The sequence below is a fragment of the Desmodus rotundus genome, chromosome 7 (genome assembly GCF_022682495.2).
Source record: "Desmodus rotundus isolate HL8 chromosome 7, HLdesRot8A.1, whole genome shotgun sequence".
NCBI lineage: Eukaryota > Metazoa > Chordata > Mammalia > Chiroptera > Phyllostomidae > Desmodus > Desmodus rotundus.
This window is the reverse complement of record NC_071393.1, coordinates 24,147,299-24,174,665: the sequence shown is the minus strand read 5'-3', so window position 1 is coordinate 24,174,665 and position 27,367 is coordinate 24,147,299. Positions and strand designations below refer to the sequence as shown.

At 45.7% G+C, this 27,367-nt stretch overlaps 1 protein-coding gene across 4 annotated transcripts in view; it reads left to right on the top strand.

Moving 5' to 3' along the window:
- ETS1 (ETS proto-oncogene 1, transcription factor) overlaps positions 1-27,367 on the top strand; it is a 127,280-nt gene that overhangs the window by 19,399 nt on the left and 80,514 nt on the right. For all 4 annotated transcript variants that reach the window (XM_053928283.1, XM_045192770.2, XM_045192771.3 and 1 more), the window contains exon 3: positions 9,213-9,357. In XM_053928283.1, coding sequence (XP_053784258.1) covers positions 9,213-9,357 — 145 coding nt within the window. The remainder of the gene's footprint in view (positions 1-9,212; positions 9,358-27,367) is intronic.

Below are 27,367 nucleotides of genomic sequence, written 5' to 3'. Positions count from 1 at the left end.
TGAGTAATTGCTGTTTAATTGGGCCGCCTTGGGAAGCAATGTCTTTCTTTCTTTCTTTCTTTCTTTCTTTCTTTCTTTCTTTCTTTCTTTCTTTCTTTCTTTCTTTCTTTCTTTCCTTTCTTTTTCTTTCTTTATTTCTTTCTCTCTCTCTCCCTTCCTCCTCCCTTCCTCCCTTCCTTCCTTCCTCCCTTCCTTCCTTCCTTCCTTCCTTCCTGCTTTCTTATTTCTTCTTTCCTATTGAATTTATTGGGGTGACATTGGTTAACAAAAATCACACTTATCAGTTTCAGTTATACAATTCTATAATGCATCATCTCTACATTGCATTGTACGTTCACCGTTCCAAGTCATGTCTCCTTCCATCACCATTTATCTCCATTTTACCTTCTTTTACCTCCCCGTACCCCCTTTCCCTCTGGTAATCACTGTACTATTGTCTGTGTCTATGAGATATATTTTGCTTAATTCATTTACCTCTTCACCCAGTCCCCCAAATCCCCTTTCTTCTGACAGCTGTCAGTCTGTTCTCTGTATCTATGAGTCTGTTTCTATTTTATTTGTTAGTTTATTTTGTTCATTGGATTCCACATATAAGTGAAATCATATGGTACTTACTTGTCTCTCTCTGACTGGCTTATTTCACTTAGCATAATGTTCTCCATGTTACCTATGCAGTCACAAAGGGTAAGAGTTCCTTCTTTTTAGGGTCAAGTAGTATTCCATTGCATAAATGTAACCCATCTTTTTATCCACGCATCTACTGATGGACACGTGGGCTGCTTCCAAACCTTGGCTATTGTAAATACTGATGTTATGAACACAGGGGTGCATATATTCCTTCTGATTGGTGTTTCGGGATTCTTAGGGTATATTCCCAGAAGTAGAATTGCTGGGTCATAAAACAGTTTCATTTTTAATTTTTTGAGGTAACTCCATACTCCTTTGCACAGTGCCTGCTTTTGCACAGCAAAGGAAACTATCAACAAAATGAAAAGATAACTCACTGAATGGGAGAACGTATTCACCAATGATACATCTGATAAGGGATTAATATCCAACATTTATAAATAACATAAAACTCAATACCAACCCCCTAAACAATGTAATTAAAAAATGGGCAGAGGACCTGAATAGATACTTCTCTAAAGAGGACACACAGATGGTCCATAGACATGAAAAGATGCTGAACGTCACTGATCACCAGAGAGATGCAAATTAAAACCACAGTGAGGCATCACCTCACACCTGTCAGAATGACTACCATCAATAAGTCAACAGACAAGTGCTGGCGAGGATGTGGGGAAAGGGGAGCCCCCGTGCACTGTTGGTGGGAAAGCAGTGGCCTTCTTACCAAGAGCTGTTCGCACACTCTCCAACTTCACCCCACGTGGCTCAGCATCTCAGCCTTTGAGTGTTCAGAGGACTCTGTACTGTCCCCGCACTTCTTCAGACCTGCCTGTGTGTGTCACTACGAAGCTTAACACAGATGCCCTTTCCTGCTCTCCGGGAATCATGAAGAACGATGGGCAAGGTATTCAGGACCAGAGAAGTGGGAATGAACAAAACAAAAACAAACAAAAACCAGAAAACAAAACTTGCATGTCAATGGAAACTGAAAAAGACATTTTTTTTCCTTGTTGTTTGGGATGGTGATGACGTTACTCCTGGACAGATTGCTGGAACATAATGTTTAGGGAACTTATTTATGGCCGTGGCTCTTAGTGGTAGAAGATTTGAAGAAAAAAAGAGTGATAATGTGTATCTTTCCAGCATCCTAGGAAGTGGGGCTTTTCTTAGATATTGGGTGCAGTCAGCACAGTCCAGAGACTCTCAGAGCCACACTACAACCCAGAGTCCACCTTCCAAGAGCAGGAACTTAAAGCCTAATAAGTTCACTAAGTTGCCTGGGTTTACAAAACGGGCAAGAGGTGAAGGGTGGTCCACCTCTCCTGACTCTACTTACCACCGAATTCATCTTAGTTACTTTGTAGCTATACAGTGATACGTAGGAACTAAGAGCAGACTTTTATTCACACATTTATATGCCTTGGTCTACCCTGATTTAGGAAACAAAAACTCCATTTTGGAATTACTGCCTAGTCTTTTAGCCATGGTGCATTCTCCCACCCATGTCCTGAGTGAAAATCAGAGTCAGCTTCCCCTTCCATCACCCCACGGTGGGACGCCTGTCGCTATCACCCCCGGAGTCACCGGGAGTCTGAAGGCTCCACGTTAAGTGAGCAGAAGCTGATAAATACACCATCTCACCCGAGGTCTCTTAGCAATCGTCAAGTCCAGGCACCCAGGTTGGTCTGAGGTTCAGAGCCTTTGGCAGCATCCAGCTCCAACCATCAGCCAGGTTTCACTGGAGCCTGCTGCTGCGAGGGGAGGGGGCTGCGGTCTCAGGCTATCAGGGGGAGCTGGGGTGCTGGTCACATTACCACTGATGCCCCAGGGCCAGCCTCATCTGTGGCCCACGAAGAAGCCAAGTACGGCTGAAGCCAAGACCAGAATTCCGAATTCTCATCTCTGCAGCATTCTCTCTGCGTTTTAGATTTTTTTGTTTTTCAGAAACCTGCTGTGCAGGTCAAATCTACCCTTTTACCAAGGCCCAAGCCCATCACTCTTATTGTTTTAAAAAGAATTTCCTGGCCTTGAGGCTAAAATTAACTTGTCCTTTGAGAGTTTGTTTCCTATTTTGTCTGTTCCTGCCTCTCCTGGTGGCGAGCCACCCTAAGCCCCCTCCTCCTTGCTAGGAGTGGTCAGGCGCACTAAGCCCTAAGCTAAGGAGCATTTCTGTTTGGCTTCCTTCCCTTTTAACTCCCTAGCGATCAGGATAAATGTGCCCTCCGGAGGCAGGCAGACGTGCCCGATGTCCTGCCGATGACCAGAGGCACTCTGCCCTGAACTTCTCAGCAGCCCCAGGGCTTCTCTGTGACATGGTGGCTGTTCTGTGACAAAGAGGCACTAGGTTATCTAGCTTCTTCTGAGGATGAGCAAGCCCAGGCTTGATCAGAAGTCTGCGGAGTTTTCATCCCAGTGTGGAGGGGTGACTGCATGCTATGGGGTGAAAGGTTTTGAGTCGAGAGGTTGTCCACTTGCACGGACTTTTATTGAGCAGCTACTACGTGAGGGCCTCTACAACTGTTCAGCAGCCAGGAGGTTCCTAAGTGTCACTATTGTCTACGGAAAAGTAGGTACTATGGGATGGAGACAGTGTTTGAGTATGGTTTCAGGGAAGAATGGAGACACACCAGTTGAAGGCTTTAATTCATTTATGATGACCATGACAACTTTTGGCTCCACAGGCTTCTCCACCCTAGGGTGGTTCTGTCTCATACGAAGGCTGTCTGTCAGTCCCAAGGTCAGGAGAAAGAATGTGGATGATCAGCAACAAGGAGGCTTGAAGTTGGAAAGGAATTTGGAGAACATTGAGGAAAACTCCCTCGGGAAGCAAACAGAGGTTAAGGGACAGGCTGGAGGTGACACAGCTTCTTTGGGGCAGAGCAGGACTCGAATCCAGGCTTCCTGATTTCAAATCCTCTGTCTTCCCGCTAGAGCGAGTGAATATCTGTGACTTAACTGGAGTGACACAGAGTTACCCTGGGATGGCAAACGTGCATGTATGTCCGTCCAGTGTTAACTCAGCTTTGCCTCTGCGTGTACTTTTTTTTTTAATTTAAAGCAGCAGCTTCTATAAATATTTATTGTGTTTCATATGTTTATGGCTCTGCAGTGAGGCTAAAACCTAGGATTCTGTGGTCAGTCAAGAAAAGACAGATTTGCTCCCATGGAGTCTGGGCACTAACACTTACAGGATGGGCCAAAGTAGGTTTACGTTTGTGAGTATGCGAAACACAGAGTTTATTCTTGTATTATTATTCATTCATTACTGTATAGCTTCCCACACAAACAACTGTAACCTACTGTTGTCCCACCCCGTACAGTATAGGAAGGACGTAGATAAGAAGCAAAGGCCTGGACATTTAAGGCTATTTGGCTAATGAGAAGCAAACTTAGAAGGTCACACATACTCTTACAGATAGGCAGGCTCCCGGTGTTTGCAATTCACGTTGTTAAAGCATTCCCCTATTCGCTCTTTCCTAATTTGGGGCACCTTTGGGGGACAGAGAGAAGGAAGACTGTGAGCAAAGCAGTAAGTGAGAGGTTTGGCAGGGTAGGGGCAGGGAAAGGTGAAGGGTTGTCATAAAGAGAAAGCCACGCCCGGGGTCGCTGGCCCTAAAGCGCTGAGAGGTGGAGGTAGGGAAACGGGAGCAAGAGACAAGACCTTACCTGGCGGAGGAGTGCAAGTGTGGTGCTGGCTCACCTTTAAAGCCGAGCAGGGATAAGCCTGTGTGTCCACTGTCCTGAGAGTCGCCAAACTTCCGGGGCTTCATTTCATTTGTCTCCGGGACCTGAAGGGGTAAGCGTTTAGGCTGTGGGCTGGTGTCCAGGACAGTCTCTTTCTGAGAGGACAGGGAGAACGGTACTCTTTCCAAGGTGGCTCAGCACTAGGTTCGAGGGTGCGACAAAGATGTGTGCTTTCCTGGGTGCCCAGGGGACCTGCCGCCACTGGCCTGCCTGGCCGCTACCCTTTTCTTCACGGCCACTTGTCAACCACCTCTGGGCCTGCAGCTGCCCTTGGCCTCCACGACCCTGTATGTTTTCTTATTCTCCTTCCTCTGTCTTTACTTGGTTCTTTATGGTTGTTTTCTCCCAATTGCTTCTCTTAATTATAGGCAACTATACAGGCTCCTTTTGATCCTTTCTCTTCCATTTTAGCTGCCATTTTCCTTGACTCAGTCCTCTCACTGGAGCCTTCATGCTGCCTCCGTCTAACTCTGTCTGCCTTCTCCTGTTGGCTCCTAACACGCAGGCACCTTAGGGACCCCTGCACCCGGTGCTCCGCCATCACCCTGCCCTCATCTAGTGCCCAGCCTCACCACTTTGTCATTATAGAAGCAAGCAGACGGAGCTTTATCTTGGATTCACCCTCTCCTTTCTTCATCTATCAATCACGAAGTCACATTGGTTTTCCCTGTAAAACAAACCTTCTATCTCTGGCTTCCTCTTGACCTCTACACTCACGACTCTAACGTGAGTCTCTCCTCACCCCTGGACCACACCGCTCAGCACCAGAGCCTACGTGAGACCAGTGAAGCATTCACATGGGGCAGAACTTAAGGGGTGCCCCAAAATTCAGTAATCGAGCCAAATACTACCTTAATGCAGTATTTTTTAAAAATTAAAATCCATGCAAAATTATTATTATGAAATAAAGGTAAGTTCGGATTAGTAGTGCTGGTGTTCCCTTTTGGCCTTGCTCTCCAGTGTGGCTCTGCTGGGCACTGCCCCTGCCTACGTCAGCTTCCCCTCCTTCCCGCCCAGTCCATCAGATGAGCTTCCTAGAGCGCACTGATTCTCCCCATCACTTCCTCCAATACGACCTCCAACGCCTTACTCCTGAAGCCAAACTCCTGTCTGGTATGCACAGCCGTCAACACTGTAATCTCCCCGTCCCTCCAGCTTTCCTCCTTCCCAGTCACCTGCATCGGGAGCATCGTCGCTGCCCCCAGGGCCCGACTTTCCTTCGTTTGCAGGGCCAACCAACACAGCCTTCCTCTCTGTCTCACCTCTCTGAGTCTTTCTTGTTCTTCCTTACAGAATTGTTGGGTATGATCCTTTTCACTGTTAAGTATGTCATTATCTTCTTCTTCTTTTACTCTCCAGGCCCTTCACCAGATGTTTTAGGCTCGATATGACTCAACCTGTCAGTTATTACCTTAATCTGCTTCCTCCAGGGAGTCTCACCTGCTGCTGCACCCCTCCCCTTACACATCAGCTCGGAACCCGCCACAGCCCCTCAGTGTAATTTCCTGTTTAATTGTCTGTACGCTCCTAAGGATAAAGTTCACTTCCTGCTCATGTTGTATTCTTAGCATCTAACGTAGTACGTGGCATGACAGGGAATTGTCCCATGAAGGCATATCGCTGTAACTCACCTACTAGCTCTCATGCGGCAGCAGCCGCCCTTCTTCAGCAGTCGCTGCTGGAGCCACACAAGCTCCACATAGCACGGGTAGGAGAAAAGAGCCTGAAATCAAGTAGACCAGGGTTAGAATTCTATCTCCCTGATGTTATTAGCTGTGCGGCCTTTGGAAGTGTACTTTCATCTTAAAGCCTCAGGTTGTTCTTCACCACAACGGAGATAAGAAGTACCCATTTTGCACAATTACGACGATGATTAAATGCGACCATTTCTGCCCAACGCTCAGCACATCAATGAACATAAAGTGGATGTGGGAGGCACATTAGTTTCTCTTTTTAGAGTCACCTGTGGGATGAATGAGTGAGGACCTGTCAGATGGTTTCCTTCAAACTGTGACAGAGACTGGGAGTCATGAAGTCACCTCCAGTTACAGCCAGGAAAGGAAGGTGTCCACGAAGAGACTGGGACTTCGTTTTGGGTGGTGCCTTTTTAAAGCAATGAGGTGGGGGCTGTGTTGCCCAGATTTTCTGTTGCCAAGGTGAGAACTTGCTTCTTTCTCCTCCGCTGAGACAGTTTCAGAATGAATTGGCGCTGGCTATGTGGTTCTCTTGTGTAAAAATGTCATTTTCATACCCTCTGAAACAGGTCTTAGTATTAGGTCAGTTTGTGAAATGTCTTCTAAACTGGCAGGTGTGTAAGTGACAGAAGTCGCTTCCAGGAGCATCAGCAAACAAAGATGGTTGTGGTTTGTGGGAGGCTTGGTGCATTATTTCCTCACTCTTAAAAAATAGGGTGCTCTTTATCCACCGAGGACAGCTAGAAATGAAGTATGCCTTAAAAATAGAGCTCCATTTATAAAATAATAAATGGACTATCACTGACAACAGAGCCTGGTTGGGGGAAGGACAGGCTCTGGGAAAAAAGCCGGCTCCGTAAATGCAGGCTGCTGATGCCCATGACTGTTAGTCAAAGACTGGGCGTTGGTTCACCACGCAGCTGCATTGTCATCACCCAGATGTGCCACGTCACTGTTTTCTCCCTAATGCACTGCCTCCTGCTGCCTTCCCTCTCTCCCCTGCACACTGATCCAGCGCATTTCCCTCAGTGCCTCTGTGCACACCGCACCTTGCCTCTAGTGGCCTTCCCTTGGCAGGGAAAGCCTCAAGTTTTGAACCTGAATTCAAGTTTCCAGGTTCCCACCATCCGAGCAGGGCCTGTGACAAAGTAGCCACTGGCAATCTACCCGGGTCCTACTTGCACAACACTACCTATGGCCGTCTTACCAAGATCTGGTTTATGCAAGCCAGGCACGTGGCTTGCGTAAAGGAGCCAGGTCCAGGCAACTTAGAGCTTCCTTTTATATCATTTAAAATGAAAATTCCTCCTTCAAAACCATATTCCTACAACTCTGGTACTTGACATTGGGTTTTGAGAAAGACTCTAGAGAATTATAAAAAGACGAGGATAGACATAGCAAGAGCACACAGCGAGTCTGGAAAATGCATTTCAGATGGGTTTGTTGCAAAGTATTGTTGGATTCCTACTATTCTTGGGGATTCAAAAGAAAACCTTAATGTTGCTTTAGGAATTTACAATAGTAAAACTACAATGTCAGCAAGACTAGTTTTAAGACAGCATTAAGGAAATGGGTTTAATAGAGTGTTCTTATTGACAATTTCCCTAAATCTCTTGGTCCCCAAAATAAACAGCCAGCAGAATTGTCATTGCTTCTTTTATATTCTGTGATTCTCACCAGAACCTCTTGGTAACAGAAGGCCAAGCAGCCTCTGATATACAATAACTTAAAATAACTCCATTCAGTCCCAAAGGTGTTATTTACGTTCTCAGCACCTTTAGCTCAGTTGGCATATGAAGAAGTTAGAGGATCTGAGGGTTAGCAAGCTACTCTTTAGGGATGAGACCACCACCAGAGGAATTATATTGATCAGTTAGCACCTTCACATCGATAAATTTAATCCCATCACATTCTAGAAGTTTGGTTTTCTTTTCTTTTTTAAATTAATATTTGATTGTTTATGCTATTAGAGTCATCTCATGCTTTCCCTCTTCATCCCCCTCCACCCAGCCCACCCCCGACTCCCACAGTCAATCCCCACACTGTTGTCCTTGCTCATGGATCCTTCACGTATGTTCTTTCAGCTTCTTTTAATCAGTGCCCCCCTCCCTGGTTTTCTTCATTGTAGTTTTTATGGAGGAGGAGAAACCGTAAGGGAAGAGAGAAAGAATTAAAAACAGAAAAAGAAGGTGGAGGATGGGCCAGCGTAGATCAGACCCTTCGGGTCAGGAAGTCCTCTCTCCCTGAATCTGCTGCTTCTCCTTTTGTGTCTTAATTTTTAACCCCTTTGTCCAATTCAGTAATGTTAAGGGTCTTTTGGATTAAAGGAATATGTGCCTTGACCCTGGGCTGGTAGCTGAGTTGCTTAGAGCATTATCCTGATATACCAAGTTTGCAGGTTCAATTCCCGGTCAGGGCACATACAAGAATCAACCCATGAATGCATCAATAATTAGTAGAACAAGAAATTGTCACCTCCCTGTCTCTCTCTCTTTCTCTCTCCCTCTCCCCTTCCTCTCTCTAAAATCGAGCAATAAAAAAATTAAAAAACTACCTTATATTAGGCTTCTCACACTTCATTTACTACATGCATTTCATATACTACATAATTTCATTACATAAATGTCACCTTTTATTTTGCTTTATATTTGATTTTCTTAAAGAGTGCTGGGTGAAGCTGATAAAGAGAGAGGTACAAGTCCCAAAATGTTAGGAAAAACTGAAAATTCCTGTCTAGCAATCAATGTCATTAAAACCTATATACATTGATTAACTGAAAAATGAGTGATTTTTATTATGATGTTCCTTTTTTTTTGTTTTTTCTTGGCAATGATCATCTCTTGGTTCTATGATATTAGAATAAGTCTTGTAAGAATATCCTTTCATGGTGCTTTTTCAGAGTAAGAAAACATAAAAACTCAAGAGCCAGGATTCATTAAACTGAAAATGACCGAGGTTCTGCCATGCTGTTAACTATGGGTATCTATTGTTTGGTGGTTGGGGGGGGTGATCAATAGTTGGTTCTATTCTGTTGTCATCAATGGATGATTCCTACTTACCTGTGGTTGGGTGATACGAAGTCATTTTCCATTAGGGCTAAACTAGAGATTTTCCTCTTATTACATTTCTTGCCCCCCTTGGTTGCAGAGGCAGGGAGCTATCAACTCCTATGAAGATCCGCAAATGGCCTGCGGTTTCCAGTCCAGTTATCACCCGCAGAGAGCCTGCTACCCCTTCTGGGAAGAGACGGCCACCCAGGAAGTCCCCACTGGCCTGGAGCACTGTGGCTCAGGTAGGACCCCACACGGAAGCTGGGGTTGAAGGACAATGGGAATGTGATCAGGGCTGCATTCTCTGAAATAACAGCTGCCCCATCTTACGTGGGTCCGGATGCTATTGTTCTGTTTTGGAAAGCCCCGGGTCTTCTCAATAATTTGAGTTAATTTATTCTCCAGTGACAGGAAAAGTACACTCTAGGAATGAACCCAAGTAAGGAGACGCGGCTTTAGGTCTTCATTCTGTAAACAGTCTGTCTCCTGCGCGTTTCCTGCGACTTGCCCATTTTTGTTAGCCTGACTGTTGACAGAGGGCCTAGCAGTTCTGCAGCCGTAAAGTATGGACTGGATAAACAGCCTTCCTGCAGAACGTCCTTTCTCTCATTTGTCTTCTCTTTCCATCATTCCCTACCTCTGGGCTCATGCCCAGCTGCAGCTGGCTGCTCCTTCCTCCAATGCTTTCTGTCTCCCCAACCTTCTTCTCAGCGGCTCCTTCCTCCTCCCTGCACATTCCCAGTGCTCCTGGCTGGCTGGTCGCAGTGCTGCCCTCTGGCGAACGGGAGACACGCTCCTCCAGAGAACTGGAATGGAGAAAAGTTCCAAGTCCCTACCCCAAGTCTCTTTTGTGCGGCTCACTATGTTCCTCACACATTAAATATTAGCCTTTGTTTACCTGCTACCGTTTTGGGGTTTAGTTTAAATGCCAAGTGTAAAGCTTGCATTTGGGGATTCTGAAATGATTGATTCAGAAATTAAGGTCAGTTTTTCATGAGAGCAGGTTATGCTAATATATCCAAATATCAAAAAGGCTGGTTAAGATCTGTTATTTTTCCCCAGGATAAATTCTTAGCCTAAGAAATTTCATTACTGTCTTACTTAATAAAAATAACGTAATTGTGAGGAGTTACATAGGGGGAAAGCCACCGGAAATGAACTGAAGTACAATTTTTTGGTTCAGCGTCTTTTTTACCCCACAAAACTGTATGGTAAACTACTTTGATCATAGTGGAGATATAAAATAAATGTTTGCTTTGTTGTCCGTGACTCATCTTTCACCAGGAATACGCACACAGGCAGAGAGATGTTACAAGATGTTGTAACACTTGCTGGGGCTTGGGAGGAAGGCTGGGAGCTGCTTGCCAGTTGCATGGTTCTTCTCCAGGGCGGAATGGAACCAAGTCCTATGTCCCATGTCTTGTCGACTCAATGGGCATTGATCTTTGAGGTGTCCTTGGCATCACCTTGGGTTTGAGATGTGATAACACTGATACTGTCACTTAAACATTTTCTAAATTTATTGAGGAGAGAGAGAAATAGAGAAACATCAATTTGTTGTTTCACTTATTTATGCATTTATTGTTTGATTCTTGTATGTGCCCTGACCGGGAATCGAACTCTCAACCTTGGTGTTTTGGGATGATGCTCTAACCAAGTGAGCTGCCTGGCCAGGGCGTAGTATAACTCTTGCATCCTATTAATACCAGTAGGTTTAAGTCTTATGTCTACCAATTGAAGAGAGATTCAACTTATCTTGCCAGCATCCTTTCAGTTCAGGATGGTACTTCTCTTGCTACAGGTCACATCTTACTAAGAGAGGAGTTCATCTCCACTCTTGCCATAGCCCCCAAATTAGAAGGTTACTTCTTCATAGCAAAAAGACATGGTTCTCTTCTTTCTTAGCTGAGAAGTACATAAATTCTCAACTAAAGAGGACTTCTCATGCCCCCTTGCCACAGTTCTCAAAGGTAACAGAGTTTCATTTCAGAGACAATGAAACAGTGTCTGTGGAGAACCTCTCAGAATCAAGATGCCTTAACAAGTAAAGACTTAGAGCAATGTATACTCTTCTGTATTATACACTGGGTAAACCAGGCACTGGCAAGCAGCTCCCAAGCCTTCCTTCCAACCCCCAGCAAGTGTTACAGCATTTTGCTCTGTGCGTGTATGTGTATTCCTGGTGAAAGATGAGTCACGGACAACAAAGCAAACATTTATTTTTTATCTCCACTATTATCAAAGTAGTTTACCATACAGTTTTATGGGGTGAAGAGACACTGAACTTTTTTCCCCCCAAGTCTACTCTATTGTCACAAGAAGAACGCAGCTGGGGCCACTCAGACCGGTGGCTTATGTGCAGGATGGGAAGATGGTGCACATAATAACCAGTCCTCAGATGATCTTTGTGGCCATCAACTGTAGCTCAGAAATACTCGTAGGCCTCCGTGGGCGAAGTGGTGCCCCAGGGGCAAATGTGACAGCCGTAGTTCCCTCTGTCTTAAGCTTCCTCGGGTGGAAATATTTGGCAACCCCCCTGAGCTTTTCCAGCCCCTCCTTCGCCTTTTACACTGTCCAGATGAAGGAGTTGCAATGATTATTTCTGGGCTGGGGTCCAGCCCTCCTCAGGGATGGGTGTCCTTTGGAAAGAGATCGTGGGGTTGTAGGGAAGGGAGATGAAGCCATGGACCAACCAATGATTTCTCCAGCTGCGGCACATTTCCTTGGAGTTATGTTAAGAAGAAAGAGGGAAAAAATACTCTACATATTTTTCATCTTCTTTTATCCTATTTATAACCTCAGTTTTCTTCCCGTCCTCCTTCTCATGGTTACTCTCCACCCCCGCGCTGTCTCAGATTTTGTGCTTTCAGAAAGGATGAATGAACTTTTTTTCCAAGTATTACACATCTGTCAGTGACTGGAATACCCAGCAGGAGGGGCCATCGAGGAAGGATTAGGCCTCTTCCTCTGAATGTTGCTCCTATTCACACAGAGACAGAGGCCGAGAAGGGCAGAAGCAAGGAAGAGAATAAAGCTGAGAGAAAACATGAGTGGGGGAGAGCTTTTGCAGGTGAGTGGGAGAGAACAGTCAGTAGCCAAGCTGAGTTAAGAGCCAGACAGAATCGATTGGAAAAGGGATGCTGAAGAAGAAAGAAAAGGTGTGTCAAAATGGCCAGAAAATAAAGGTGGGTGTTAGCAGGGAGGTGGAGATTACTGAGAGGAGAAGATGAAAAATGAATGGGTAGCCAGAAAAAGACAAGGCAAACAGGGGAGGGGAAGATGACATGAAAGAGAGAAATAGATGAATCTGAGGACATTAACTATACAGCTAAAAAGGGAAGCCACATTTGCATGCAATTGCCCGTGCAGCTGTACATTGCTTCGTGACAATCTTGTAGTCATCATTTTCTTTCATTTCTACCTCCTCCTGTCTGCCTTCCCCCATCCCCTCCTCCCTATCAGCCTGGAGCCATTAGCGAGAGCCAATGGGGATGGAGAGCTGGTGTTCTGCATGAATGAATGGGCCCTTTCTGTCTTAGCTTCTCGTCATCCCTCTGTTGGGGAGCCTTGTGAATCAATGGAGCCCCTTACACAAGACAGGGCTAAAATGTCTGTTACTGTTTATAGTCTGAGTGGAGTGGAGCCCACTGACCCTGCCTCCTCGCTCTCTGTCCCCTTCCTCTATTTTGTCCCCCAGACTCAGCCCTTTCTCTCAATTATCATAGCAAGGTCCATTTTAAAAAATATATGTTATTGACTACGCTATTCCAATTGTCCCAACTTTTCCCCTTTTGCCCCCACCCCCCACCTGGTACCAACCGCCCTTCCCTCCAGCAATCCCTCCCCCCTTGGTTCATGTACATGGGTTGTGCATATACGTTCTTTGGCTTCTCCATTTCCTACACTATTCTGAACATCTCCCTGCCTATTTTGTACGTACTATTTATGTTTCATAGTCCTTGCTCCCTTTCCTCAATTCTCCCCCTCCCCCCTCCCAACTGATAACCCTCCCAATGATTTCCATATCTAAGATTCTGTTCCTGTTCTGGTTGTTTGCTTAGTTTGTTTGTTTAGATTCAGTTGTTGATAGTTGTGAATTTGTTGCCATTTTAATGTTCATGGTTTTGATCTTCTTTTTCTTAAATAAGTCCCTTTAACATTTCATGTAATAATGGGCTTGGTAGTGATGAACTCCTTTAGCTTTACCTTGTCTGGGAAGCACTTTAACTCACCTTCCATTCTAAACGATAGCTTTGCTGGATAGATTAATCTAGGTTGTAGGCCCTGCTTTTCATCACTTTGAATATCTTGCCAAGTCCCTTCTTGTATGCAAAGTTTTTTTTTTTTTTTTGAGAAATCAGCTGGAAGTCTTATGGGAACTCCTTTGTAGGTAACTGTGCTTTCTCTTGCTGCTTTTAAGATTCTCTCTTTATTTTTACCCTTTGGCATTTTAATTATGATGTGTTTTTGTGTGGTCCTCTTTGGGTCCAGCTTGTTTGGGACTCTCTGTGCTTCCTGGCCTTGTATGTCTGTTTTCTTTGCCAAATTAGGGAAGTTTTCTTTTATTATTTTTTCAAATAAGTTTTCAATTTCTTTCTTTTCCTCTCTCCTTCTGGCATCCCTATGATTTGGATGTTGGTATGTTTGCAGATGTCCCAGAGGGTCCTTGTACTCTCCTCATTTTTTGGAATCCTTTCTTTTCTTCTTGCTGTTCTGGTTGAATGCTTATTTCTTCCTTATGTTCCAAACCATGGATTTGAGTCCTAGCTTCCTCCCCTCTCCTGTTGGTTCCCTGTAGATGTTTCTTTATTTCACTTCATGTAACCTTCATTTCCTCCTTTATGTTGTTGCCGTGCTCAGTGAGTTCTGTGAGGATCCCGATCACCAGTGTTTTGAATTCCACATCTGATAGCTTGGCTACCTCTGTTTCATTTAGTTCTTTGTCTGGGTTTTGTTCTGTTCTTTCATTGGGGCCATAATTCTTTGTCTCCTCAATTTGGCAGCTCCTCTGTGTTTGTTTCTGTGGAGTAGGTCGAGCTGCTTTGACTCCCTGTCTTAGCAGCACGGTCTGTTGTAGAAAAGGCACCTGCAAATTGTGTGGGGTGGAGGCTTAGGTCATTGCCAAGCAGGACAATCTGCTTTACTGCCTTGTAGCTCTGTGTGGGGGAAGGGCTTGGGGAGGGGACAGTGCCCCTGGCCTGACTTCTGGAGGTTTGCCCAGCACTCTCCCTGTTTCCAGTCACTTCACCCACTTCCCGTATGCGACTGGCGTTCTTCCAGCTGTTGCCCTGGTGGTGAATTCCAAAGTGGGTGGATTTGTGTACATTCTAAGTCCATATGGGCCCTTTAAACGGAGTCTCCTTAAAATCCTTCTGCTGCCCCAACCCCCACTGGTTTTTACAGCCAGAAGTTATGGGTATTTATCTTCCCAATGCTGAAACCCTGGGCTGTGTGGTCTGGCCTGTGGCTGGGATTGCTTGCTCCCAAAGTATCTCTCCTGATTTTTATCTACCACACATGAATGTGGGACTGCCCTTTCCGCTGCTGCCACCGCTGCCTCTCTGCTCGTCTTCATGACTCCACCCCACCTACTCATCTGGATGAATGTGGCTTCTTTGAATTCTTGGTTGTCAGACTTCCATACAGCTTTATTTTCTCATGGTTCTGGGTGGTATTTGTTTTGAGATCTAGTTGTAATTCTTTCTCTGGTCACACAAGGAGGTGAAGTGTTTCTACCTATGCTTCCATCTTAACTGGAAGTCAGCAAGATCCATTTTTAAAGTCAGTATCTTGCTCCTTGTCTCTCAGAACTCATGAACATTTTATAGCTATTAAGTATTATGACTAGTTCCCATCCACAGCCCTGTTGAAGGGGTGGAGTAGATGGCAAGCCATTTTTTGATGGAGGCAGAGAGCTTAGAATGGTGCCCAGACCCAGCTGGAGTCATTCAATGCCTGTTTTCTACTGGGAACAGGAAGGCTGACATCAGAGACTCAACTGAGCACCCAGGCCACAGCACCACAGTCTGTCCCATCAACTGTTAGGTGTCCAAATTTGATTTTTTTAAATGATTTTATTTGTTTTTAGAGAGAAGGGAAGGGAGGGAGAAAGAGGGAAAGAAACATCAATGTGAGAGAGAAACATTGATCGGTTACCTCTCGCACCCACAACCGACGTACGTGCCCTGACCAGGAATTGAACCAGCGACCGTTCGCTTTGCAGGATGATGCCCAACCAGTTGAGCCTCACAGGTCAGGGTATCCGTATTTGACTTTAACCAGATAGTTATGATGATCACGAAAGACAGTGATGTGTATCAGGAACTAGGATGCTTACTTGGCACCCTTCCTGAATGACGCACTGTCAAATTATTTTTTGTTTCAGGGATGGATTTGTTTTGAATCAGCCAAAGCTATGGATGTCATGTTGTGACTAAAATTCAGTTTTCCAAAGTACAACAGCTGCTTAGAGCTGGAAAGTGGCCTGCAGCTACAGACCACAGCAAACCCAGCTGACCCTCAGGGAGTACCTATGGTTTCGTTACCACGGTCCTTGATTTGAGAAATAAGACAATACTTTTTTCCTTCTTGCATAATGCAACTTGATTTATTTTTGGTCATTGAACATGGTAAAAACCTCATCTACCCTCATTCACATCCTACCCTCCATTTCTCATTCTTCATGAGAAAGGAAGTATGTACTGTGTAATCGTAAAGAATTCAGACTCTGGAAACAGGTCACTCGAGTTTTTCCCCAATTTACTTTAAATTACAATTCACATGAAATTTTATATTACTTTCCGGTGTACAACACAGTGATAAAACATTTATCTATCTCACAAACGGATCACCCCTAGAAGTGTACTACCCACCTGATGCCGTACGTAGTTATTTAATGTTATCGAGTATGTTTCCTATGCTGGACTTTACCTCCTGTGACTGTTTTTTATAACTGGCACTTTGTACTTGCACATCAGCTTTCCCCAACTGCGTGTGACCTTAGGCAACTCGCTGAATCTCTGTAATTCAGTTTCCTCATCACAGCCGGGGGTTCTCAAAGTGTGCCAGCATCAACCTGGAGGGTTTGGTAAACCACAGGCTGTGGGGTTCTATTCCCGGGGTCTCTGATTCCGTGAGCCTAGGGTGTATCTCAGGAATTTGCATTTCTCATCGGTCCGTAGGTGCCGCTGCTGCTGGTTCAGAGACCATATTTGGAGGACTGCTACGTTAATATATGTAACGCTTAAAGCGGCACTGCCACTTAGCGAGCATGGTATGAATGTTCGCTGTTCTAACGCATTGTCCCGAAGGGCCTGAGAAAATACAGGTGCCCGGGTGTTGAGTCAGAAAGTGACCCAGCAGTGATTGGTAGAACACTTGTGGTGGCCGGTGGCAGGTACTGGAAACTGAGCAGGTCTATGGAGCCAAAGGAAGGCATTCCTTGTCTCTGGGCAACTTTTATTCAAGTGTGAGTGTGGGGGTACATTGACATGATAGGAGAAATGGTTCCTGTATGAAACAGTACACTTATTCATGAGATAAAATGTGGCAACATAAGTATGTGACTTTGGATTGACTATTTAGAATTTCTAAGATAAATTTACTCGTAAAATGGTAGAACTTAAGAATGTCTTTCCCAAATAAACTTTGGAAGTTCAAGTGGGAGATATACTTACGAGTCCGAGTTCATGGTCTCTCCTGGGGCTGTCTCAGACGGCCGGGCGGCTGGGAGAGATCAAACCTGGGCCAGTGTTTGGAAAAGGCTATCGACAGCCAGGTGGGACGTTTCAGCGGGAAAAACAGATGCCTCGCGTTTGGCTTTTAAGTGTTGAGAGCAGGGAGGGGATGCCAGAGAGACTTGCTAAATGGAGATCCACCTTGCCTGAAGTGTTTATTCTCATAGCAGGTTTGTTCTTTCAACCGACTGACCATCTCAGATGGCCCTGTGTTTTAAAAAAACGGTATTTTTAAACTCTATCAGCTGCACATATCTGTCCTTTCTCCACTCGGGGAGTGTTTTGCTTTACAAGAGGACCTGCTTCAGCTTCCTTGCTTCTTCAGAACAGTTCTGATCCTGTTTGTGTGAGCGTTTCTGGGATGTTATCACGTGGGCTGTCTGTCTCAGGAAACAGTGGGATCCACGGAGGATCTGACTCGATAGGTTGGGTGTTTGGCGGGGAGAGAGCTGTAACCCTGTAACTCTTTCACAGGAGACCACGGTTGGGGCTGAGCTGCCCACACAAGCCACTTTCAGGGGACAGCTGGGAGGGAAGGTTAATGCGGGACACCGTTGGCCCACCAGCATCCCATCTGAGAGCAGGAAAAAGAAGCTTTTGAGGAAGAAATGCTGGAGGAGAGGGTCAGATCTGCCTTGCTTAAGTAGTACATTAGGAAGAGAATCCATATGAAAAAACCAGCCTGCCTACTTACTCTATCGTTTGTTCTAAGGTGGTTTCTATGAATGCCTGACCCCTGTTCTCCGCAAGTGAAGGATGTTTCTCTGGCTAGGGGCTGGGTGTGCTATTTGTAAATGCTGCATTGACCCATCCTTTCTATTTCCACCCTGGCTCCCCTAGTAGCTCTCCATCCTGTGCTATTTCATACTCAGACTACAAGAACTTTTGATACACGTTTCTGAGCATAAGCTCAGAGGTATTGAGTCCAAGCAAAGGGTTTAGTGTGGAAAGAGCAATAACTCATCTGGGATCTGGTTCCTGCACCTTTAACAGGATTCTTAAACTTACTTCTTGAAGTTCATGGCCTGCAGCAGGTGATTAATAAATGCTACCTTCCTTCTTCTTCTTTTCAGCATGACTTGAGTGTGAGGTGAATGTAAGTGAGCCGAAGAAACTAGAAGTTCCGCCCTTACCTAAGGAGTCTTAAAGGCCCACTGTCATCCTGCCCAAGGCTAATTTTCTGACACCTGCCATCTTGACTCTTCGCTGTGCCTCATTTTACCAGGGGAAGGAGAAGGGAGCCTGGGGAGGACCAGAGAATGCAGACATAGGGACCAGAGACCTGTGTCTCTGCTGAGGCAGTGAGCAAGGCCTTTGCAAATGCGCCATCACCTCTGCAGGTGCTGGGGAAGGATGATAACCTAAAGACGCGGAGACCGTGGTCAGTTGAGAAGTTACAATTCAAATGCAAGCATTTTGTTGGCTGTTCTCTGATTTGTTGCTTCTCAAAAATCCTAGGAAGTAACAGCATTGCACTGGAAATCCCAGGGGGCCGGGGAGAAAGAAGTTCTCTTAACTTGTTCAAACCACAAATATTTGAGCCGAGTTGGGAAAAGGTCCCTGGGGCACCGAGTTCCTATTTGACTCAAGCAGTTTGACCCTCTTCTGGAAGTCCTAGAGCGGGGGCTGGGGACATGGACCAGGGCCTGGCGTCAGCCCCCGCTTGGCTTCGGCCCTGTGAATGGAAATCTGGGGGTGGGGGAGTGAGGCGGGGGCTGGATGGAGTCCCGGGAGAGGAGGGCTGTGGCAGGGCGCGCAGGGTGGGGGTGGATGCGCAGAGACAGCCTGTTTTGCTCGGTGTCTGGCCGCGGAGAGACTCCGTACTCTCTCCAGATGTGCGCTGTGTTTATAGCTGCTGAAGCCGGGGACCCAACTGCCTCATTACTAAGTTTCCTTCTTGCGCTGCAGCCAGGGGTCTGAGCCTGGACGCAGCTGGAAGAGGCTCACGGGGGAGGGGCAGGGGGCGGTGTCTGTCCCTCCTCCTGGCTCCGCGTCTCTAACCCCTACCCCGCCCTCCTCCACTGCGAGCCTCCCAAAATACACGAGCACACAAAAAGAAAAACACCAGCAGATTTTTTATTTCAGAGAGTAAACACTTGGGCCACGGGGGTCTGGAGGTTATGGGAAAAGAGGAAACCATCAGGCTAATCAGGCAGGCACACACTTCCCCTGCTGAAATAAAGCAGAAATCTTCGTGCGCAGGGCGGGTGGGTTAACCCCGGCGCTGCCAGCACCGAGTGCGCACCCAGAGCTGGGGCGGCCCAAGAAGAAGGCTTTACATCCAGAATCCAGGCAGCGGGAGGAAAGAGAGGAGAGAGGAGAGACCTCTTGGGCCAGGACTGAATGCCTTCCCCTAAGTCTGTGTCAGCACGTCTCTTTCCAGCTTGGCTGTAGAAAGAGATGGTTGGAACACAAGAGATTCTGGACTTAGATTTGGTTTTGCAAGAGGTCAGGCGGAGTTCTAGATGGTGGGGAGATAGGTAGGTAAGGGAGCTACTTCTGCCCAGAGCGTGGGTGTAGGTTGCTACTGTGATGAAATGAGCAAGAGAGTTCGATGGGGCTGGCCTGGTCCAAGGGTTAGTCCTGCCACCGACCACCCCTGCAGCCATGGCCAAATCACTTCTTCAGTTTCCTCGTGTAGAATAGTGGCTACCTCTCAGTTACGGCAAGGAGGGAAAACCCTCATTGAAGCTGTAAATGCACAAAAGCGTGGCTCTCAAGTCATGATTTCGTATATTACTTTAAATTGATTAATTTTCCTTCCTTCCTTCCTTCCCTCCCTCCCTTCTTCTTTCCTTCCCTTCCTCCCTACCTTCCTCCTTCCCTCCCTTCTTTTTCCCTTTCCACGTTAAATGCCTTCAGCTTCCATCCTCACGCATTTGCTGCCTGGCTGCCTATCTGGAGAGCATAAATAGTTCATGGGCCAGAGGTCATAGGTCAAACATGAGACCTAATTGCACTGCGAGAGAAGTGACCTTTCCACTGATATATAGGGCAACCTTTGGCTCTTTCCGAGGCTGCCAGCGTGAGTGGGCCATCCGCGTTCGGGCCAGCCCCGGCCCCCATACCACAATCTGGTCAGCTAACCACCGCTCCCTCACCATCGCTGGTTTTCAAATAGGGCTCTGCTTTCCGCTCCATTCCTGAACGTGAGAGACAGATTCACTCACGCCCTCCCAAGCAATGTCTGACCTTTGGACTTGCTTGCTGTATAACACAGACCTTTGTTCACTCTTTCAGGCATCATTAAAAAATAAAATAAAAACAAAAAAGCCACCAACTCCTAAAGTTATTTGAATGGTCTCCCATACCTGGGCAGACTGGCGCGGAAGCAGTGTGTGAGAAACCACCAGTGCTTTCACTATCCACAGAGCCAGGGTCTCCTTGCCTTTGCAGTTATCACTTGAATTCTGATGTGCGTCACATTTTTTAAAAAAAATATATCAATCCTGACAACGTGCTGCCAGGTTTTAGACCTGCAGATTCTCACAGAGCCAGGGGCGCTTGACCCAGGTGAGTTTCGGAAATGTGTGATCCCTCTAAAATCGTGTGGGAGACTTTTTCTAAGGATCCGTAGCTTTCCTCTGATTCTAACCGTGGTCTGAGACCCCCCAAGAGGTTAAGAGCTACTGCCCCAAGCAAGGGGAAGGCATCTTTATATCCCCCTCAGCACTTAGCATATTGTACTTAGAGAGGACACCAAGTAGACTGTTGAACTGGATTGAATTCACTGGTGTAAGTGTCCTTCCCATCAATCCCTTCTCACCACTCTGGGCCCTCTCAGAAGGGGTGTTTAAACCTGGAAGCTCTTTCCATCCCATTGTCTCAGAGACATTGGGCCTTGGAGCCTTGCCTCAAGTCTAGCCACATCTCTCTCTCTTTTCTTTCTCCACATCCACTTTTATTTTATGCCCCTTAGAATGATCTCTCCAAATACCCATGGAAGTCATAGACTGCGGCCTCTCTGTTGTGAGGCGGAGGTGGGGACAGGGCAGAACCCCACAGGAGAGCCCGGTGTGCTGCGCTTCTCGTGGCCGTTCTGGGGCGGGCAAGGGCAAGAGGTTCCTCAGCGTGTGTCACGCCTGGGGGAAAATGAGCGGTGAAAACAGTGCCTCCACTGGGGGCAGGAGTGCAGAGCCAACGCCTCTCCAACAATGGCCGCAGGAACAACGACGTGACACGTAAGCTTCAGATGCTGAGCTCCCCCGGCCAATGCCTCTGACTCCCGGCTGTCCTTTAGAGTCGTGGCCCTCATGCCTGACCTTTGGCTTTTCTTGGAAGCATTGTCTGCTGTATTTGCTGCCACCCACTCCCTTCGACAAGAGGAGACCATTTCCAGAGGTCTCCAATGTAGTGAGAGAGAGAGTCCCCAAGCCCGTGGCAGCACTGGGACTTGTTAGCATCTCCTTCTTTGGTCAGTCCGGATGGACATTCTTAACAGGGTTAAGGGCTTGCATCATATTGAAGCCTCATAGGTGGAATGTTGGGTTTTATCATGAAACAGGCTGACGTGACCGGGGGCTATTCTTGGAGAGTTCAGTAAAAATTGGAAATAAAAATGTCATGTTTGCTTCAACCATATCTGAAATATCCCGGCAGTTCATCTGTGCTTTGTGCTTGGAAAAATCTGAGTGTAAAGTTCCCGAATGAGAAAAGCACCCTACCGTGATGCAAAGGTGGTTTGGCATTTCTTTTTTTTAAAAAAACATGGTTTCAGTCCCTCTGAATTTCCAGTTAGATAGCTTAGCTGTACTTAATCTCTCTTTCTAGCTTGTCTCTCTACTGATCAATTAAAAAAAAGAAGAATATAAAGTAGAAATAGTTCACGTCTTATTCTTCTTCAGTTTTAAAATAATCTTAATGCAGAAGATCTAAGAGAAGGCCTGTCCTTCTAAAACGACTTGAGGTAGAGGAGTTGACCTTCATCGACGACTTTCCACAGGCCAAGGATCCCACGCCTGCGATCTCTTTCTTTCTCGCAATATTCTGACGAGGGCGATATCATTCCCATTTCACAAATGAGATGTGAGCGAGTTCACTGTAACTGAAGGGTACAGTTACTTCTCCAAAGAAGTCTAAGGGTAATTCTAGGAGGCGGGAGAGGCTCATTCAAACTGGCATCTTACTCCAAGCCCATGTTCCTACCCATTACACAAACATTACCTGCTGCCCCAAACCTTTTTAAATTAAAGTCTTCCTTGTTGCCTCATCCTTGGTGGCCAGGGTCTACCCCCCAGGGGAAGAGAATGTAAGCTCTCCTGGCTGTCCCACAAACCGGAGAGCCCTGGGATTCTTACACAGACGGAACAGGAGAAACCAGCCTCTGGGGCCTGACTTCTTCGGGGCCTCCTCCTGTTTTTTTTTTTTTTTTTTTTTTCCGGTCCCTTGCTGCTTACTGACATGCCCCAAGGAGCCCAGGATGTTGCGAGGCTGCATCGGAGAATGGAGCTGCCTGCTGGGCTGGGCCTCAGCTCTGTCCCCTCGGTGGTGCACCCCCTCTGCCCTGTCACTGCTCCTCCAGCTGGCTCCGTGAGGAGAGTCGCTGAGCAAGAGTAAACCCTTTTTGGAAAGTTTCTGAAAGGTTATACCCTCGAAGCTCTCCACCGTGTACACAGCACGTGCTGAGGTTTACACAGACTCCGCAGACCTCTGAATAGGGAGACTAATTGTGGGGAAGCGGCTTTTCAGCACACAGGATGGGCTGTTCTCTGCGGGTTTTCCTATCAAAAGGCTTTTAAAAGTGCAGTGCAGCCATTGTTGAATCTTCCACAATGAATTAAATACCATTTCTCTCCTCACAGCTGTTCCCTATGAGGGAGCATGGAGTGCTATTTTTCTTTTCCTGGCGGAGGACGTCTGCTGTAGAAACCTAAGCGCTGGGGTAATGAGATTATTTGTGTGCGGATTCTTTAGGAAAAGCATTTCTTTATTTTGGACTCACATGTGATACAGCGCTGCAGCTCTGGGGACGGGAGAGGGAGAAGCGGGAAGAGGATGGAATTGAACCGTCTGAGCGGACAGACCAGCAGGGGTGGGGCCGAGGGACCAGGGTTTAGTCTCAGGGCGTTTATCCACAGGTCCCCAGGCCACCGGCATCTTCTCAGCCCCACCAGCTGGGCTGCAGAGGAGGGAAATTCCATCTATTTTTTTTTTTTAGTAAACAATTAATCACTTTCCCTTCTGCCCTTTCAAAATTCCTTCCTGATCTCGCAAGTTTTTAATGGAATTGAAGGAACGCTTGTTTTGCTCTCTTACCTATTTTTACACAGAAGAGCTTTTAAAAACATTCAGCTGTAAAATATAGAAAATCAGCTCTCCTAGGACATGTAGGGCAGTTTCCAGAATTAGGGTATATTTGGCCTTGCCGGTGCTGTACATTAAGTACTGTTCCAAGTGTTCACTCACCTTCCCTTGCTTGAATTTCTTTTCCTCCTCAACTTTTTCCTTGACTTTCATAGACATCAAGCTTCAGGTAAGCAGGGATTGGAACTAAGTACAAAATCAATTAAGATTAAATACTAGTGTAGAGTTAACTCTTCTTAAAGTATCTCCATTGAGTTCCCAGCTGCTCTTTAGATTGAAGACAATGGAAAAGATGGAATAAATGAGCAAAAAAGGGATTAAATTAGCCATGGTGGCATTTATCTCTGAAATCCAATATTAAAGGGGTTTGTGATTTACCTCTCCCCTCAGAGAAACTTGCAAGATATTTCAGACGGCGTTGAAGTAGTTTATTTTTTTATTATTATCCTTCTATCACATAAGACAAAAATTTCAAAACTTTTTAAGGGACCTTCAAGGGAATGTTTTAGGAATGGTCCCTTGGGAAAGAGCAGGTCAGACCTGAAAAGTGAGCTATTGCTTCGGGAATCCTCTGCTGCTTCTGCTTCAGTGAGTGAGTGAGGCAGAAGGGGCCAGGGGCTGGGCTCGCTGGTAGGAGAAGTGGACCAATAAGATTTGGGGGATAAGGATGGAGAGTTTGAAGTGTCATTCTGCACCTCTCCTACGGCTATTGATCACTTTTTCTTTTCACTTCATGAATTCCCCACCGTTTGGCAGGGTGAGCAAGTGGAAATTAGTCATCTTCCCTCCCGTGAGCAGAAGTGAAAGGTCTGTCTGAAAGGCAAGAGAAGATCCATGCTGTTTTGGTTGCTTTAAAACACACAATCTTTCTGCTCTTTTTGGCTGTGTATTACTACTTTGCCATGTGCCTCTATGCCATGTTTTGTTTTTTATAGTCATTGTAAAAATAATATATCTCTTTAAAGACAATTTGCATATTAAAGAATAGTTGCGGGGAAAGGCAGTTCAGTCTCCTCATTTACTGGCTAGAACATTGAGGTCTCTTCCATGATGCTTTTCTGTGAACAGTTCACCTGGATATCACACAGACATCTCGAAGTTACACCTGAGCTCATCACTGTCTCTCTTCCCTCTGTAACCTAATCTTTACCCTCTCGGCTGTCTTGGTGAATGACACTGTCATCTACCAATCATCAGGCTAGGAAACTGGAAGTTATTATTCACTCCCTCCCTTATGACTTAACCCTTACGTGGTTAAGGCTCTTTTTGTTTGGAAGTCGCAGGAATCTGGCTCAACTAGGTTAAGTTTTAAAGGGAATTTGTTGACGTACAGAACTGGGAAGTCCAGTAGAAGTGCCAGCCTAAGGAATTCTAGGAAATCAGATAATCTTGTCAAGTCCCTCTTTTCTCAGCCCTCCCTTATCTGTCTGTCTGCCTGTCTGTCTCTCTCTTCCTCCCTCCCTCCCTCTTTCCCAAGTCCTTTCTTTAGTTGGAAAGCGGGGTCAGAGGGGTCCTGTACTGGAAGAGGAGAGAAAAACTCTAAGGAGATAAAAGCAGCAGACCACTGTATCCTCATATTTAGTTGATCTCAAGTCTTGTCAACTTTATCTTTTAAATATCTCTCGAATTTATCCCACGTGTTCTCTCGCCATTGTCAATGCCTTAGTTCAGGCCCCAATTGTGTTCCCCAATACCAGTGAGAACCCGGACTATAGAGGTCTTTGCACTGACCGGGTTGCAATCACTTCCGTCTTCCCTGTTAGTCTATGTGCGTTTTGAGGGCAGGAATTTTTCCTTGTACCTAGCAGAATGCCTGAGTCATCACAGGCACTCACCCGCAAACCAGGGTTATTAAATTCATCCCTCCAGATGATTCTGATAACTAGCGAGGATTTTAAAATAAGTTAAGAAATTACTAAAATTAAAAACCACAAGAACAGCAGCAAAACCTCTCAAATCCTTCAGAGCAAAATTCAAAATTGGTCCAAAAGGCTCCTTGTGTTCTATTTTCTCTCCCTCTAAGGCCAAAGGACTTTACTGTTTGTTTCTGTATCCCTGGTGAGTAGCCAGCACTTTGCACAGAGCAGAGGATGTGATAAATGTGTACACTGATTGCCCAAGTTTGTCACAGCTACTGGAGGGGTGGTTGGTATCTTGGTCTGCAATTGGATCAGAGGTAATTCAAGATTTTTGACTAGTTTTAGTTTTTGGTTACATTAGAACACCTTTTTTTTCTGTCTTCATTCATCAGTGAACACATTTATCGAGCCCTATTCTGCACGGTATTGGGGTCACAACGTAGCTGTCACACTGGTCCTCAGAGATCATCGGCATAACCTCGAGGGACCTGGACAGACACAGCCACGCTGGGCAGTCAAGAGAGCCCCGAGAGAGTGGGAGTGGGAAGGAGAGACCCACGCAATGTAGTTTTTCCCGTGGCCTCTTTCCAAACTATGTGAAAGGGAAGGCGGAGGGAGTTTGCCTTGCGTGGCACTCACGTGTCCAAACTTGGTCGGTAGAATGAGAACAGAGTTTGATTTGAACAGGGGTTATTTTACCGATGTTTAGAATGTGGTCGCTCTTGCTCTGCTTTATGTATCCGTGGTCAATGTTATTCTTTCCTTATGGACCCTGTGTTGATTTGCACCTCCCTGACCCCAACCTGGCCCCTTCTGGGCCTTCCTGCCTGCCTTTCAGAGATGAGTAGAGGCTCCGCTCATGCCTCGAGACCTGAATGAAATGTTCCATCCCCTAGGTCTGCTGCTGCTCACTTCATTAGCGTTCCTAATGTTTACAAAGCCAGGAGATAATATTTTTAGGTTCCATTTGGAGTTTCCTGGGCAGCTTCTCTCTAAGCCACTTAGGAAGTTTAGAAAAGAAGGTCATGGAAATGTTAGGCGTTTTTCCACTGAACTTTGGTTCAGCAAATGGTCTTGAGATGATGTTCATAGACTCCACTGATTGGGCTTGATTGGATGATAGGAAATTCTTTCTCTCTTATTTGTCTTGCCTTCACCTCTGAAAAGCAGAGGGTTTTTTTTTTAAACAACTTTATCGAGATAAGCTTTATTGAGATATAATTCACATACTATACAATTCACCCACTTAAAGTGTACCATTTAAGGGTTTTAAATATATTCACAGTATTGCATTGCCACAATTTAATCCTAGAACACTTGTCCCTCCTGAAAGAAACCCTATACCCACTAGCAATCAGTTCCATTCTCTCTCCTCCCGCCCACCCCGATGCCCTAGTAACCACTGCTTGAAATTTTGTCGTTGTACATCTGCTCATTCTGGATTTCTCTTGTAGGTGGAGTCAGACATTGTGTAGCCCTTTGTGACTGACTTCTGTCACTGTTTTCAAGGTTCATCCATCTGGGAGCACATCAGTACTTCATTCCTTTTCATCACCGAACAATGTTCCATTGAATGAATGTGTCACACTTGATTTATCCACCATTTGACATTGGTGGGTTGTTTCAGTTTGTGTCTATTACGCATAATGCTGCTACGAGCATTCATGTGTAGTTTCGGTGTGAACATACGTTTTCATTTCTCTTGTAGAAGTGGAATTGTTGGGTCACATGGTAAGTCTATGCTTAACCATTTGTGGAAGTGACAAGCCATTTCCCAAAGTGGCTGCATCATTTTAGATCCCCACCAGCAGTGAATGAGGGCCCCAGTTTCTACATATCCTCCCCAGTTCTTGTCATGGTCCGTCTTTGTGACAGCTCCTACAGTGACGGGGGAGTAGTGTCCCACTGTGGTTTTGACTGACACTCCCCTAATGATGGGGAGCGTTTTCACATGCTTATTGGCCATCTGTGTATCTTCTTTGGAGAAATGTCTATTTAAATCTTGCCCCATTTTTCACTTGAGTTGTCTTTCTATCACTGAGCTGTAAGAGTTCTTTCCTTAGTGTGAATATAAGTTCCTTATCAGATACGCGATTTGCAAATATTTTCTCCCCTAATATAAGTTGCCTTTTACTTTCTTGATGCTATCGTTTGCAGCACAAACATTTTTAGTTTAGATTAGCTCAATTTATGTATTTTTTTCGTTCATTTCTAGTTCCTTGGTGTTCTAGCTAAGAAATCATTGCCTAACCCAAGGTTATGAAGATTTACTCTTGCAAATCATGTTTTTTTTTTTTTCTAAATAAGAGTTTTAGAGCTTTAGCTCTTACATGTAGGTCTATGGTCCGCTTTGA